The 16154-nt window shown below is 43.1% G+C and overlaps 1 protein-coding gene across 6 annotated transcripts in view; it reads left to right on the top strand.

The window, feature by feature from the left end:
• Positions 1 to 16154, top strand: part of NUP214 (nucleoporin 214) — a 109614-nt gene that overhangs the window by 62639 nt on the left and 30821 nt on the right. For all 6 annotated transcript variants that reach the window (XM_030919319.1, XM_010360958.2, XM_030919318.1 and 3 more), the window contains exons 26-30: positions 450 to 528; positions 3883 to 3967; positions 7156 to 7217; positions 9120 to 10919; positions 13968 to 14038. In XM_030919319.1, coding sequence (XP_030775179.1) covers positions 450 to 528; positions 3883 to 3967; positions 7156 to 7217; positions 9120 to 10919; positions 13968 to 14038 — 2097 coding nt within the window. The remainder of the gene's footprint in view (positions 1 to 449; positions 529 to 3882; positions 3968 to 7155; positions 7218 to 9119; positions 10920 to 13967; positions 14039 to 16154) is intronic.

Raw genomic sequence — 16154 nt, 5'->3', positions numbered from 1 at the left:
GGCATGATCTTGGCTCACTGCAAGCTCCGCCTCCCCGGTTCATGCCATTCTCCTGCCTCAGCCTCCTGAGTAGCTGGGACTACAGGCGCCCACCACCACTCCCGGCTAATTTTTTGTATTTTTAGTAGACGTTGTTTCACCGTGTTAGCCAGGATGGTCTCAATCTCCTGACCTTGTGATCTGCCTGCCTTGACTTCCCAAAGTGCTGGGATTACAGGCATGAGCCACCGCGCCCAGCCTGTTTTCATCCTTTAATATGATCTTACACATGGTTAACTTAAATTGAGACCTTTTTTTTTTTTGTTTCTTTTTCTTTTTGGTAATTTAACTAAAAGTGTTTGTGCTTGCTTATTTTAAATTACGTTTTTATGTTTACATTTTGCATATTTCTGTGTTACAAAGGGTGGTTAGTGGTTTAACATAAACATTTTGCTTGTATTCTGTTATAGGGGTCTCTAATAAATTCCCTTAAGCCATCTGGGCCTACACCAGCATCCGGTCAGTTATCATCTGGTGACAAAGCTTCAGGTCAGTTTACATTTTTGTTTTCTTGAAAATAAAGGTGAAAGAAGCACTTCACAGTAGGGGTTATTGTTCTAAATCACTGAAACAGTTGCCATAGGAAACAGGAGTCACATTTGACGAGATCGGGAGCATTTAGGGTAGTATGGCTATAGACAAGAGATCATATTTGAAAGGCTTCATTCAGCTAATGAAGAATTTCTAGAAAATTAGTATGCCCTTCAGTGGTGGCTACGTAGACTTCTGAAATTTTGAGGTTAGTTTGAAAGATGATAGAGCAATAGGAGAAAAACCTCCCTTTAAATTCTTTTCCTAAAATGGAGCAATAGTATTATCTTTTTCTTCCTTGCTGGATGATCACAGTTGAGAGTGGAATGGATCAGAATGCTAAACGCTATTTCTTCCACTCAAAGGAATTAAAAATTCTGTTGGTCCACAGTGCCAATTCAAAAACCGGTAAGGTAGAGAAAGTAAAACAGATTTGTAAGATCTCAGTGTATATAATGAGTCCCTATTATGAGATTTTATGGCTTCACATAACTTCTCCTACACTCACTCAAGCATAATTATTCTTAATTTGGTTTTCACAGTAACCATGAGTGTTTTGACCAGACACTTTGTCCAGGTATCATTGCCCAAACCAACTTGATGCAGAATGCGGGTCTTCCTCAGTGTCCCCTTTTGTTGGCTCCTTTATTATAGCCTACCTAATTTGGCATGTATTACTTTCTGCTGCAAGGGTCTTGTGCTGTCTGCAGTACTGAATTTTTACAACACTCTGGATGGATTCTGGCGTTTATTTCAGTCATGCTCTTAAGTGGGCCTTCAAGCAAATTCTGTTAGAAATTGAACTTCATCACGGTGAAACCCCGTCTCTACTAAAAAAAAAAAAAAAACTACAAAAAACTAGCCGGGCGAGGTGGCGGCGCCTGTAGTCCCAGCTACTTGGGAGGCTGAGGCAGGAGAATGGCGTGAACCCGGGAGGTGGAGCTTGCAGTGAGCTGAGATCCGGCCACAGCACTCCAGCCTGGGTGACAGAGCGAGACTCCGTCTCAAAAAAAAAAAAAAAAAAAAAGAAATTGAACTTCATACATGAGCAGTCTGCCTCTCATAATCTCAGTCATACAATCATTCTGACTTTCTCTATAATCCCAAACTTTCTGATTGGATACTGGGTTTATCTTTAGTAGATTTTCCTTGCAGAAGAAAGCCATTATTGCATAAGCCAGAGTTGTATTCTAGAATTTGGATTGATATGGAACCACAGTTAGTATCACGTACACCTCACATGAGAAGGAGGTATCTAGCACTTCTCGACTGGGGCCTAAAGCTTTATGTTAAAAGGCAAATTTTATAGTGGAATTGTCAAAGACTTGAATATTTTACAAAAAAGTTTTGAAAGATCATATACTCTTTTTTCAAGGGCTTCATTGGAGAGGTTTTTGTCACTCTTGGAGTTAGAATCCAAGAAACCTAAGGAACTTTGCTTTATGCATGTCTAGGCAAGTAGTGTGACTTGCAAGAAATTTCCAAGATTCACCATTCAGTGCTGATCATGAAGTCCTCTCTGTCATTATGAGGTGTTCACTTCTGTTTTCACTTGCCAGGTAATCACGGTTTAGAAAAGAACTTTTTTTCTTGTGGTAGGAAAACTTCCCTGAAAGGTGCTATTTAAGAGTTTGCAAGAAGTTTCTTTTTGAAAAACATCATTTCTAAAACCTCTAGAGAACAGTTCTCTTACTAATTAATAATGGAAATGCCTTCATTGTTTTTCTGGTTGTAAAACTATTACATGTCCAGAAAAAGTCTATGGTGTAGAGATATATAATGCAGAGTGTGAAAGCTGCCCTATAGATTCTGTATTCCAGAGATCATGATTTCATGTATATCTCTTGAGGTTACTTCATTGTTTTTTAAAGAAAAATATCCTATATACTGCATATCCTATATATATTGATTTTGTAACTTATTTCCCCTTCTCTGCCCCCTCTTACAATAAATGTCTTTGTCTCTCCAGATATGATACAGATCCACCTTACTCATTTTAAGAGCTGTCCACAACCTCACTGTGTAGTTACACCTTATTAAATTTAACTAGTACTCTGATGATTTAGATTGTGATTTTTCATCCCGTACACTTTACATCGTATACCAGTAGTTTTAAAAATATTTGTACTATTATCTACCCTGTGTTTGTTTATTTTAGAAGGGGTTTTTTTTTTTCTTGTTGTTTGGTTTAGTTTCATTTGATTTGGGCTTTTAAAATACAGTTTTCCTCTCCCCTTTCCCCCTTTTAAAGTGGAGCAAGGCTGGGCGTGCTGGCTCATGCCTGTAATCCTAGCACTTTGGGAGGCCAAGGCGGGCGGATCACCTGAGGTCAGGAATTCGAGACCAGCCTGGCCAACATGATGAAACCCTGTCTCTACTAAAAAAAAAAAAATACAAAAATTAGCTGGTCATGGTGGTGCGTGCCTATAGTTCCAGCTGCTTGGGAGGCTGAGGCAGGAGAATCGCTTGAACCTGGGAGGCGGAGATTGCAGTGAGCCAAGATTGCGCCACTGCACTCCAGCCTGGGAAACAGAGCGAGACTCTGTCTCTAAATAAATAAATAAATAAATAAATAAATAAATAAATAAATAAATAAATAAAGTAGAGCAGTAGGGAAAAGACTGAAGATTGTCCCCAAACTCTAAGTAAGTAGTTAGAGTGAAATTGCACATGGGTAGAATGATGGATTGCACTTTTAACCTTCTTGCATGTTTCTATATTATAGCAATCATGTCTTACATCTGTAATTTTTAAAAAAGAGCACGATTATTTGCTAAATACCAACAAAATCTATGGAAAATGCAGAAATGTATATAGAAGTAAACAGCCTTAAAGTCACTACTCACAAATATTTAGCTTATGAACCTGTTTCTCTTTTGGATTTTTGTCCTTCAGCATAGATTAATTTCAAATAATTATAAGGCTACATTATATGTAGTTTTATTTACTTTTGTGGAGAGGGGGCTTAGCCTCACATTATAAGCATTTTCTCCTACCACTGAAATATATAAGAATGTACTTTTAAAACTGTATATTGAAACTGTACTAGAATTATTTTGATATATTTTCTGTAAATGAGAGGATGGCACACCTTAGACTGGAATTAATATTGACAGAGCCACAGAGCAATTTCAGAGACCTCAAGCACAAGTGAGGCAACGTGCTCACTCCCCATGGCCACTGGCGTGTCACAGAAGGCACATGCGGTGCTAAGCAGCACCACACAGGCTGAGCTACAGGAAATTATACCCTGGAACAGTGCTTCTGTCTTTTTGTAATATTCTTTTTTTTTTTTTTTCCCCATAATTTCAGGGACAGCCAAGATAGAAACAGCTGTGACTTCGACTCCATCTGCTTCTGGGCAGTTCAGCAAGCCTTTCTCATTTTCTTCATCAGGGTCAGTAATGAACTTAAGTTTTATGGCAGATTACTAACAATTAGCTTCCCCAAATCTTACAATTGTAGATATATTTATATACTTATTAAATGTGTATGAACCTAGAGTTCTTACCACAGCAGTAATACATCTGATGATAGTGGCAGTAGCTTAATGTTCTCATGTAAATCAGTTTTCCCTTTGCAATTCAAGTTGATACATATTTGTTACATATTTGTGTATCTGTTTTGTTTTTTAGCCTAAGCCTCATTTTCTTTGGGTAGTGAGTCTGCTAAATTCTGTAGTTCATTTAGTTTGTCACACTGAGATGTTTCCATTCTGACACCATTTTGGGGGCTAGATGTGGCATTCAAATTGGCTTTTCTGGACAAACATGGTGGCACATGCCTATAATCCTAGTGCTTTGGGAGGCCAAGGTGGGGGAATTGCTTGAGGCCAGAAATTGGAGACTGACCTGGGCAAAATGCAAGACCTCATCTCTACAAAAAAATTGAAAAATTAACCAAGTGCGGTGGTTCACTCCTATAGTCCCAGCCACTTGGGAGGCTGAGGTGGGAGGATCCCTTGAGCCCAGGAGTTCGAGGTTACAGCAGAGTGAAACCCCATCTTCAAAAAAAAAAAAAAAAAAAGCGCAGTGACTCACGCCTGTAATCTCAGCACTTTGGGAGGCAGAGGCAGGAGGATCACAAGGTCAGCAGATGGAGACCATCCTGGCTAACACGGTGAAACCCCATCTCTGCTAAAAATACAAAAAATTAGCCGGGCTATAGTCCCAGCTACTGGGAAGGCTGAGGCAGAAGAATGGTGAACCCGGGAGGCGGAGCTTGCAGTGAGCCGAGATCGCGCCACTGTACTCCAGCCTGGGTGACAGAGCGAGACTCCGTCTCAAAAAAAAAAAAAAAAAATATATATATATATATATATATACACACACACATACTGAACTTCTTAGAGAATGTAATGAAAGATAATAGATAATAGGCATTTGAAATTTGAGGTTTTATACAGATGTGGAGGAATCTGTTTCCATTTCTAATTTTAAAAAAACAATGATGGCTGAACTTGTAAAGTTGAATTGTTTTTAAAAAATGAAAGAATCTTCTAAACCTCATCTCAAGATGAGCCTTTGTTAAGGTGCCTGTTCTCTGTGCTACGAGCACTCATGTTGAAACCTGTGTGAGCTGCTGAAGCATTCTCTTCCCTGCAGTGACGGGGTTAGACTCTGTGGAACTGAGATCAAAATGTGTCAAAATGATTTTTTGACACTGAAGCATTGTGCATTCAGTTCCATTAGAAAAGTCTCTTAAGTTCTTCAGTTTATGCGTTTGTAACTGGGGTCATGTTAACCAGTCTCTTTTTCCTGATTTTAATATATTGGGTGTCCTTCAGCCTAAGGAGAAAAGAGGGTATTAGAATATTATTTGAGGGGGAAAGTAATATGTATATTTTTTTCTTTATTATAAATCATTATGTTTTATATTTCCCAAAGGTAATTTGAAGCAAATTTTAAAGAGTAGGTCAATGCCAAGAATTATTACATCCTTTACAGATGGCTAATAATCAGTCTTTACTTCCGTGAAATGATATTCTTCTTCCTTCTTTTTTTTTTTTTTCTTTTTTTCTTTTTTTGATTTTGAGGCAGAGTCTTACTCCGTCACCCTAGTTGGAGCACAGTGGTGAGATCTTGGCTCACTGCAGTCTTCACCTCCCGGGTTCAAGTGATTCTCTTGCCCCAAGTAATCCCAAGTAGCTGGGATTACAGGTGTGTACCACCGCGCCCAGCTAATTTTTGTATTTTAGTAGAGATGGGGTTTTTTCATGTTGGCCAGACTGGTCTTGAACTCCTGGCCTCAAGTGATCCACCCGCCGCAGCCTCCCAAAGTGCTGGGATTGTAGGCATGAGCCGCTGCACCTGGCCCTCTTCCCATTTTCAAAATAACCCAGAAAAGGTGGGGTCATTGAATCAATGGCTTGACACTGTTAGATAAAATTTCTTCACAAAGAAATGTTGTGTTTTGTTTTATTTTTAATATGATGGGCAGAAGTGTCTAAGTTAATACATTATTTAGTATATTTGATGTGCTTGGTCTCTTACATTTTAAAGCTAGTTTAAAATCTGCGATTTGAAGTGTGTATGTGTGTGTGTGTGTGACAGAGCAAGATTCTGTCCCCCCCCCCCCCAAAAAAAAAGGTGTGGTGGCACAATCGTGGCTCACTACAACCTCCACCTCAAGGATTGATTGGCCGCCCTGATAACTGGGACTACCGGGACCACAGCTGGCTGATTTTTGTTTTTTAATTTTTGGGTTTTAGTTTTTGGGGGTTTTGTTGTTTTTGTTTGGTTTTGGGGTTCTTTTTTTTTTTTTTTTTTTTTTGGAGAAACAGGGTTTCACCATGTTGGCCAGGCTGGTCTCAAACTCCTGGGCTCAAAGGATTCACCTGCCTCAGCCTCTCAAAATGCTGGGATTACAGATGTGAGCCACCATGCCTGGCCTGCGATTTTATCACAGTGAATAATCTGTTCTGATTCACACTGGCGTGGGATGTTCTTCCTTATCTATGGTGTCTTCACTTACAGTGTAAAGAAAACGTACAGAAGGAGAGAGGAAATGGTGAAAGGAGTCAGAAAGTTTTTGAACCAGATTTTTCTAGCCCTAAAACTCAGTTCTGTCAAAATGACTGAGATAGGGCTTCTGTTTCATTGTATCCATTGTTTTCCCTAGCAGTGTGGGACTCTCTGACATGCTTGTTGGTTTTGGAGGGGTTCTGAGAGGCTCTTCCTAGTCTAAGTGTTTTTGTCTCGCCAGACCTTCCTTCTGTCCTCTCACTTAACAGACCATCTGCTCCGGCCACCATTCCCACGTGCACATTTGTCATGTGCTGCAGCTTTGCTCATCTTGCGAGAAGTCCCCACACAAACTTCTGCTACAGAAAGCCCAGCCATCCCCCAACGGGCTCTCAACTGCTATCCGTATCGTATCTCACCCACAAACTGCTTCTCTCTGCTTAGAGATCATAGAGTCGCCTTACTGCTTCTAAGATAGGTGCTTTGACTCTGTTGTCGTTTATCTTCTAGATTGTAAATTCCTGAGGGCGGTTTGTATGAATGAATGATAAAATGGAATATTAAGAGGGTAATATTGTGGCTTGGTTTGTTCCTTTTTAATTTCTCTTTTTCTACTTGTTAGGACTGGCTTTAATTTTGGGATAATCACACCAACACCGTCTTCTAATTTCACTGCTGCACAAGGTACAGACTGTGTTCAGTAGCATTACTCATGTGTTTTCTCTAAACAAGTACAGGTTATTTTTGCCCAGATGTTAGTATTTGACTTGTTCCTGAGTCTTACTTACAGTATCTGCAATAAGTTCAGTGTTGCTAATGTGCATTAGAAATATGCTTAGTTTAAGAAACTGATGTGAACGATTTCTATTTTATAATTAATGACAAGGAAAGGATTTGCTTCTGGAAAATCAGGTCTGCACTTTAGCATTTAAATGCTAATATGTGAATTAAAATTTCTCCATTTTTTTATCTGTAATTTAAAATTTCATCAATTTATAGGGTGATTCTGTAGGGCAAGATAGACATAGTAATACATAGACTGTAGAAATGAAAGACCAAACTCATTTTTTTCCTTGATAACATACCAGCAAATGCACTGATCCCATGCATGTTGTTAAAAATCTGTCAATAGGCTGGGCACGGTGGCTCACGCCTGTAACCCCAACATTTGGGGAGACCGAGGCGAGCGGATCACCTGAGGTCAGGAGTTCAAGACCAGCCTGACCAACATGGAGAAACTCCATCTCTACTAAAAATACAAAATTAGCTGGCCGTGGTGGCCCATACCTATAATCCCAGCTACTCAGGAGGCTGAGGCAGGAGAATCACTTGAGAGAGGCGAGGTTGCAGTGAGCCAAGATTGTGCCATTGCACTCCAGTCTGGGCAACAAGAGTGAAACTCTATCCCAAAAAAAAAAAAAAACAATTCCATCAATAGCATGTTTTTAACATTTAAAAGAATTTGAAGACCTGTAAATAAACCAGATCTATTTGTTAAATGCCTTTCAGTTATCCATTTATAATTAAGTCTTTTATTTTATTTATGTATTTTGAGATGGAGTTTCACTCTTGTCATCCAGGCTGGAGTGTAATGCCGCGATCGCAGTTCACTGCCACCTCCACCTCCCAGGTTCCAGCTATTCTCCTGCCTCAGCCTCCCGAGTAGCTGGGATTACAGGTGCCCACCACCACACCCGGCTAATTTTTGTATTTTTAGTAGAGACAGGGTTTCACCATGTTGATCAGGCTGGTCTCGAACTCCTGACCTTGTGATCCACCTGCCTTGGCCTCCCAAAGTGCTGGGATTACAGGTGTGAGCCACCACGCCTGGCATCGTTACTCTTTTATTTATTAACCACTGTTGTTTGACCAGGCCTTATGGGTGCTTTACCCATATTTCATGCGATCTTTGTAACAGCTCTCTGAGGGTAGGTACTGTAATGATCTGGATTTTCCAAATGGGGGAATTGAGGCTCAGAGAGGTAAAGCAACCTTTCCAGATTCACACAACCAGCAAGTGGCAGAGTGCGTAGCTCCAGAGCCCATGTCCTTGACCACTAGTCTGTGCTGCCTCTGTCAAATAGCTGACTTAGTAGAGCACTAATAAGTAGCCATTAATTGTACATAAAAATTATTTTCTATGGACTGACACTTTATTTGCCCATAAAAATGAAGGAAGAACTTCCACTTCAAATCAAGTCCTGGTCTATCAGGAGGTCCACAGGCTAGTGCTGTGCCGAGGATGTTGTTAAGGAAAGCACACAGCTAGGGTAAATTAAGGGAAGAGGCCTTTTTATTTCTCTTTGGGATAATATGTTAATTTCACATATTCTAGATATTTTGTATTTGTTGTGATTTAATGGTCATAAAAAGATATTTTTTCCTTTTCACCTCAGACAACTCAGAGCTGATGTTTGTGTGGAGAAGCATGCATTCCACCTCCTTAGAGAAAGCTGCTGTGAGAACAAGGCACGCTGACTCTGTAGAGGAAGGAGAGAAACTTTGGCTTAGAAACACAATCAATGGAAATGGAATGGGTCATCTTTGCTAAATCCAACCCATTTTCTAATTTCTTTTTCTTGCTAGGGGCAACACCCTCCACTAAAGAGTCAAGCCAGCCGGACGCATTCTCATTTGGTGGGGGAAGCAAACCTTCTTATGAGGTCATTCCTGAAAGCTCACCTCCCTCAGGAATCACATCCGCATCAAACACCACCCCAGGAGAACCTGCCGCATCTAGCAGCAGACCTGTGGCACCTTCTGGAACTGCTCTTTCCACCACCTCTAGTAAGCTGGAAACCCCACCGTCCAAGTTGGGAGAGCTTCTGTTTCCAAGTTCTTTGGCTGGAGAGACTCTGGGAAGTTTTTCAGGACTGCGGGTTGGCCAAGCAGATGATTCTACAAAGCCAACCAATAAGGCTTCATCCACAAGCCTAACTAGTACCCAGCCAACCAAGACGTCAGGCGTGCCCTCAGGGTTTAATTTTACTGCCCCCTCAGTGTTAGGGAAGCACACGGAACCCCCTGTGACCTCCTCTGCAACCACCACCACAGTAGCACCAGCAGCAGCCACCAGCACTTCCTCAACTGGCGTTTTTGGCAGTCTGCCAGTCACCACTGCAGGATCCTCTGGAGTCATCAGTTTTGGTGGGACATCTCTAAGTGGTGGCAAGACTAGTTTTTCATTTGGAAGCCAACAGACCAATAGCACAGTGCCCCCATCTGCCCCACCACCAACTACAGCTGCCACTCCCCTTCCAACATCATTCCCCACATTGTCATTCGGTAGCCTCCTGAGTTCAGCAACTGCTCCCTCCCTGCCTATGTCCTCTGGCAGAAGCACAGAAGAGGCCACTTCATCAGCTTTGCCTGAGAAGCCAGGCGACAGTGAGGTCTCAGCATCAGCAACCTCACTTCTAGAGGAACAACACTCAGCCCAGCTTCCCCAGGCTCCTCCGCAAACTCCTGACTCTGTTAAAAAAGAACCTGTTCTTGCCCAGCCTGCCGTCAGCAACTCTGGCACTGCAGCATCTAGTACTGGTCTTGTAGCACTCTCTGCAGAGGCTACCCCAGCCACCACTGGGGTCCCTGATGTCAGGACAGAGGCAGTACCACCTGCTTCCTCCTTTTCTGTCCCTGGGCAGACTGCTGTCACAGCAGCCGCTATCTCAAGTGCAGGCCCTGTGGCCGTCGAAACATCAAGCGCCCCCACAGCCCCCAGCACCACATCCATTGTTGCTCCCAGCCCATCTGCAGAGGCAGCAGCATTTGGTACCGTCACTTCTGGCTCATCAGTCTTTGCTCAGCCCCCTGCTGCCAGTTCTAGCTCAGCTTTCAGCCAGCTCACCAACAGCACAGCCACTGCTCCCTCTGCCACACCCGTGTTTGGGCAGGTGGCAGCCAGCACTGCACCAAGCCTGTTTGGGCAGCAGACTGGTAGCACAGCCAGCACAGCAGCTGCCACACCACAGGTCAGCAGCTCAGGGTTTAGCAGCCCAGCTTTTGGCACCACAGCCCCAGGGGTCTTTGGACAGACAGCCTTTGGGCAGGCCTCAGTCTTTGGGCAGTCAGCGAGCAGTGCTGCAAGTGGCTTTTCCTTCAGTCAGCCTGGGTTCACTTCCGTGCCTGCCTTCGGTCAGCCTGCTTCCTCCACCCCCACATCCACCAGTGGAAGTGTCTTTGGTGCCGCCTCAAGTACCAGTAGCTCCAGTTCCTTCTCATTTGGACAGTCTTCTGCCAACACAGGAGGGGGGCTGTTTGGCCAAAGCAACCCTCCTGCTTTTGGGCAGAGTCCTGGCTTTGGACAGGGAGGCTCTGTATTTGGTGGTACCTCAGCTGCCACCACAACAGCGGCATCCTCTGGGTTCAGCTTTTGTCAAGCTTCAGGTAAGAATTTGTGGAAGCTTTTTACTTTGTTTCCCTCTCTACTGTTTGAAACATTAGCAACAGACCCCTATTACTTTTGTAATTAAAAGAAAGGAGAGACTTGAAACCCAAAAATAATCTGTAGGTTAAAGAAGACAGTTTGGGCCGGGCGCGGTGGCTCAAGCCTGTAATCCCAGCACTTTGGGAGGCCGAGACGGGTGGATCGCGAGGTCAGGAGATCGAGACCAACCTAGCTAACACGGCGAAACCCCGTCTCTACTAAAAAATACAAAAAACTAGCCGGGCGAGTTGGCGGGCGCCTGTAGTCCCAGCTACTTGGGAGGCTGAGGCAGGAGAATGGTGTAAACCCGAGAGGCGGAGCTTGCAGTGAGCTGAGATCCGGCCACTGCACTCCAGCCTGGGCGACAGCGCGAGACTCCGTCTCAAAAAAAAAAAAAAAAAAAAAAAAAAAAAAAAAAAAAAAGAAGACAGTTTGGAGCACATGTGGTCTCCAGAACTTGTTTGGCCTAATTGGCTGGATCCATTACAGCTTAATGCAGCTCCAGTTTTGCTTCTTAGCAAATTTTCCACTCTGCAAGCTACCGGAGTGCCAGTTTCATGGGGGAAAAACAAGCATCTTTAGCTGAGGTCCTGGCAAGTAATTTAATGACCAATAAATAGGAAATTTCAAATTTGGAAGGCACTTTAGAGATCATTATACCCAAAGCTGTCAAGCCTCAAGGAGACTGCTCTAATGTCAGATAGGATAGTGCCGGTGGAACCAGCAGGAGAATCCAAGTGTCATCATAGTCCACCACCCTGCCAGTGTTTTCTGTCCCCTCCAACACCATCTTTCTTGCTGTAATCGCAGTCACTGACATTTAATTTGGGTTTTTTTCTATTTTCAATGTTGTGACTTTTTGTAAAAACTACAGTTTATTGTTTTTGACAGTGAAACCTAATTCTTCACTATTGCATTTTCCGTTTTAGCAGCTGCTTTTACTTCTAAAAGTTATCAATAAGCAAGGCAATTTGAAAATCTGTCCTGAGATTTGCTTTCTGATAGTTATCTTGTGAAAGGTAATTCTTCAGCAGTAGACTCTAGGAGAAAAGCAAGGATCAATGATTTCGTTGTGGGCAAGATTACTAGTAACTGCTAATTCATTATTCGATGATAACTTGAAAATGGCTCATAATTTATTAGAAAGGAAACATTTTCCTTTCTTCAACAAATGTTTGTTACACTCCTCCTAAATTCAGCTATAAGGACATGGTGTTGAAAAGACAGACACAGTTTTGAGACCCACCCAATGCCCTGTGAAGAGGCCGGAGGGCCACTGAATGATGGGAAATGTGCTGACTTCGTCCAAAAAATGGGCAAGGAGAAGGCCCTATGAGTCTTAAAAGAGAGAAGGACGTGTAACACAGTCTGTATCACTACTGCGGCATTTGCTCTGCAGTCAGAACTTGAGAAGACCTCATGCACAGGCGTGGCCATACTATTTCAACAAATTCAGAACCCAAGGAGGAATCTTCTTTCATTTAGTATCTGTGTGGAAAGGTATCTGAGCTGTCTGCTTCAGCCCTAGTTGAGGAATTGAGTCTTGTCCAAGCTCACCTACCCAATCAGTGACAGAAATAAGGAAAGAGGCCAGGCATGGTGGCTCACGCCTGTAATCCCAGTACTTTGGAAGGCCGAGGCAGGGGGATCACTTGAGGTCAGGAGTTTGAGACCAGCCTGACCAACATGGAGAAGCCCCTTCTCTACTAAAAATACAAAATTAGCTGGGCGTGGTGGCAGGCGCCTATAGTCCCAGCTACTTGGGAGGCTGAGGCAGGAGAATCGCTTGAACCTGGGAGGTGGAGGTTGCAGTGAACCGAGATCACGCCACCGCACTCCAGCCTGGGCAATAGAGCGAGACTCTGTCTCCAAAAGAAATGAGAATAAAACTCCTGCCTTCTCGCTCCTTGTCTGGAGCTCTTTTGTTGAATAGTTTTGCCTCATCTTCCCAGGCCCTGTTCAGCTCAGCACTTCAACCATGTTATGCCATCTGGAAGAAAGATAAGCTACTCTGAAAGAATGTGGTATTTGAGATTCAGAAGAAACCGAGGAGTAGAAATATTCATAATATTAAGTCAGTCATTAGAAAGAATTTCTGGGGGCCGGGCGCGGTGGCTCAAGCCTGTAATCCCAGCACTTTGGGAGGCCGAGACGGGCGGATCACGAGGTCAGGAGATCGAGACCATCCTGGCTAACACGGTGAAACCCCGTCTCTACTAAAAAATACAAAAAAAACTAGCTGGGCGAGGTGGTGGGCGCCTGTAGTCCCAGCTACTCCGGAGGCTGAGGCAGGAGAATAGCGTGAACCCGGGAGGCGGAGCTTGCAGTGAGCTGAGATCCGGCCACTGCACTCCAGCCTGGGCGACAGAGCAAGACTCCGTCTCAAAAAAAAGAGAAAGAATTTCTGGTCACTGAAAGTCTGAGCATAAGCTTTTCTTAGCCCCCATCCACTTGGAGTTTGGTAGGAGAGGATTCATTCCCCAGGGCTTTGAACTTACACTACTTTAAAATGTTAGCAATGAAAAAGGGTCTTTAAAGTATTTGCTCAGAATTTTCTCCAGACTAGATGGGGAAACATTTTATTCATAAGTTGATTTATTATGGGCTATCTTAGCACACCTGAATGTCATTTAAAAAGAAACAAACTTAGGCTGGGTGTGGTGGCTCACACCTGTAATCCCAGCACTTTGGGAGGCCAAGGCTACGGGTAGATGATGAGGACAAGCGATCAAGACCATCCTGGCCAACATGGAGAAACCCCGTCTCTACTAAAAATGCAAAAATTAGCTGGGCATGGTGGCACACACTTGTAGTCCCAGCTACTCAGGAGGCTGAGGCAGAAGAATCGCTTGAACCCGGGATGCAGAGGTTGCAGCGAGCCAAGATCGCACCGTTGCACTCCGGCCTGGCAACAGAGCGAGACTCTGCCTCAAAAAAAAAAAAAAAATTAATGTTTTAAAAGACTCATCCAATCCAAATTGAATTTTTGTTTTCTTTGTATTTTACAGGTTTTGGGTCTAGTAATACTGGTTCTGTGTTTGGTCAAGCAGCCAGTACTGGTGGAACAGTCTTTGGCCAGGTAAATATGCACTTGTCTTCATTCATGTCAACATGTATCATACCCATTCAGTTTTCTTCACTGTTAAATAATCAGTTCATGTTGTATATCTAAATCCAGCCAATAGCCATGTGTGGTTCTTAAACTATGCTCCCTTCAACTGCCTTGGAGATGCAGGAGTCTCAGCCTCTGATTAAGGAGGACCACTAGAATTTTGATCCTCCTTCCACAGTCTTCTGGGAAAGTATTTTGAAAGCACATTGCCTGATTCCTTTTTTCTTCAGATACAGGATCTTGCTCTGTTGCCCAGGCTGTAGTACAGTGGCACAGTCACAGCTCACTCTAGCCATAGACTCCTGGGCTCAAGCAATCCTCCTGCCTCAGCATCCCCAGTAGCTAGGATTATGTGCATGTGCCATAACACCCAGCTAATTTTTTATTTTTGTAGAGACACAGTCTCACTGTGTTGGCCAGGCTGGTCTCAAACTCCTAGCCTCAAGCGATCCTCCTGCAAGGGGATTACAGGCGTGAACTGACACGCCTGGCCACATCGCATGATTTCTATCAGTCCCCTGCATGTTAGGCCAAGGGTTGACAAACTACAGTCTGAAGGCTAAATATACCATTTGGCTTTTTTGGGGTTCATTGTTTAACTTCTTTAAGAATAGTGTTTGTGTGTGTGTGTATGTCTATATGTATGCGTGTGTGTGTGTGTATCTATTTTTTTTTTTTTTTGGAGGCAGGGTCTAACTCTGTTGCCCAGGCTGGAGGACAATGGTGCAGTCTTGGCTGACTGCAGCCTCCACCTCCCAGGCTCAAGTCATCCTCCCACCTCAGTCTCCCAAGTAGCTGGGACTACAGGCTTGTGCCACCACACCCAGCTATTTTTTTTTTTTCTTTTTGTATTTTTAGTTGAGACAGGGTTTTCCCATATTGCCCAGGCTGGTCTGGTCTCTTAACTCCTGAGCTCAGGGTGATCCGCCCACCATGGCCTCCCAAAGTGCTGGGATTACAGGCGTGAGCCACTGTGCCTGGCCAGTTTTTATATTTTTAAGTGGTTGTTTAAAAAGAAAAAAGAGGAAGAAGGTTTGGCAACATATATGTCCCCTCTGCTAAGCTATATGTAGCCCGGAGACTCCTTTTGGTGAACTGAGCTATTTGATGTTATATAGCTAGCAGTTATCTATGTGCCAGGCATAATTTTAAGTCTTTTATACAAATTAATTCATGTAAGCATCGCAGCACCTCCATAAGATAGGTGAGATTATTATCGCCATTTAAGAGATGAGCACACTGAAGGCCCAGAGAGGTTAAATTAACTGTTACATCAGACACCAGCTACATTGAGATCATTTTAGATCATAGTAACCTCCTAAGGAACCCTTATGAAGAAAGATACCCTGATTTATCAGAAAGGATTGTGACTTTCTGAAGGTAGAATTTGTATTAGTCAAGGAGTTAATAAAGTGGTAGGCATAATATATGTTTCTTATACATGTTCAGAAAGAAATTTTCTTTATCATCTCTGTTTTCCTTTGAAGATAGGCTCTGCCCTAGTCTGTGATCTTTCTTAAGAGAGAAGTAGAACTTCTGATTTCCATTTTCTGGTAGTAGAGGACTAAGTCATTCAGGGGAACCATGTTCCCTACTGAGAACTGCTAAAAAATGCTAGATAAAACATAAAAACCCCATTTTTAAAAGCACCAATAAACTAACAAGGTATTTTACCAAGCCAAAAGGAAAATGGGAACCTAGAGAAGTAAAGTGGAGCCCACAAGTCAGTTGTGCCCTCACAGCATTTACTAATCTGAGAAAATGTGAATTTTCTATTTAATAACCCCCTAAGGTGACGGGACAAAAATCACCAACTAAGATATGCACAAAGTGTGGAGTCTAAAAGAGACCCTCCCACAATCAGCTGGGACTCCATGTTGACAGGTCTCAGCCTATGACTAGACTGATAATGGTTCCAGGGTGATGCTGCCTCCAGGTGTCTGGCAGAGGCAGCGCAGGCCCACCCTGAAGGAGAGGAACTTTACCTAGCCTTCGAATTACTCTTACAAGTGATTTCTGTCCCTAAATGAGACACACAAGGAAACCAGGAACTATGAGCAAGAGCCAGAATAAGCATCAGACA

This window comes from Rhinopithecus roxellana, chromosome 16, assembly GCF_007565055.1.
Source record: "Rhinopithecus roxellana isolate Shanxi Qingling chromosome 16, ASM756505v1, whole genome shotgun sequence".
NCBI lineage: Eukaryota > Metazoa > Chordata > Mammalia > Primates > Cercopithecidae > Rhinopithecus > Rhinopithecus roxellana.
This window is presented reverse-complemented; position numbering and strand designations above follow the sequence as displayed.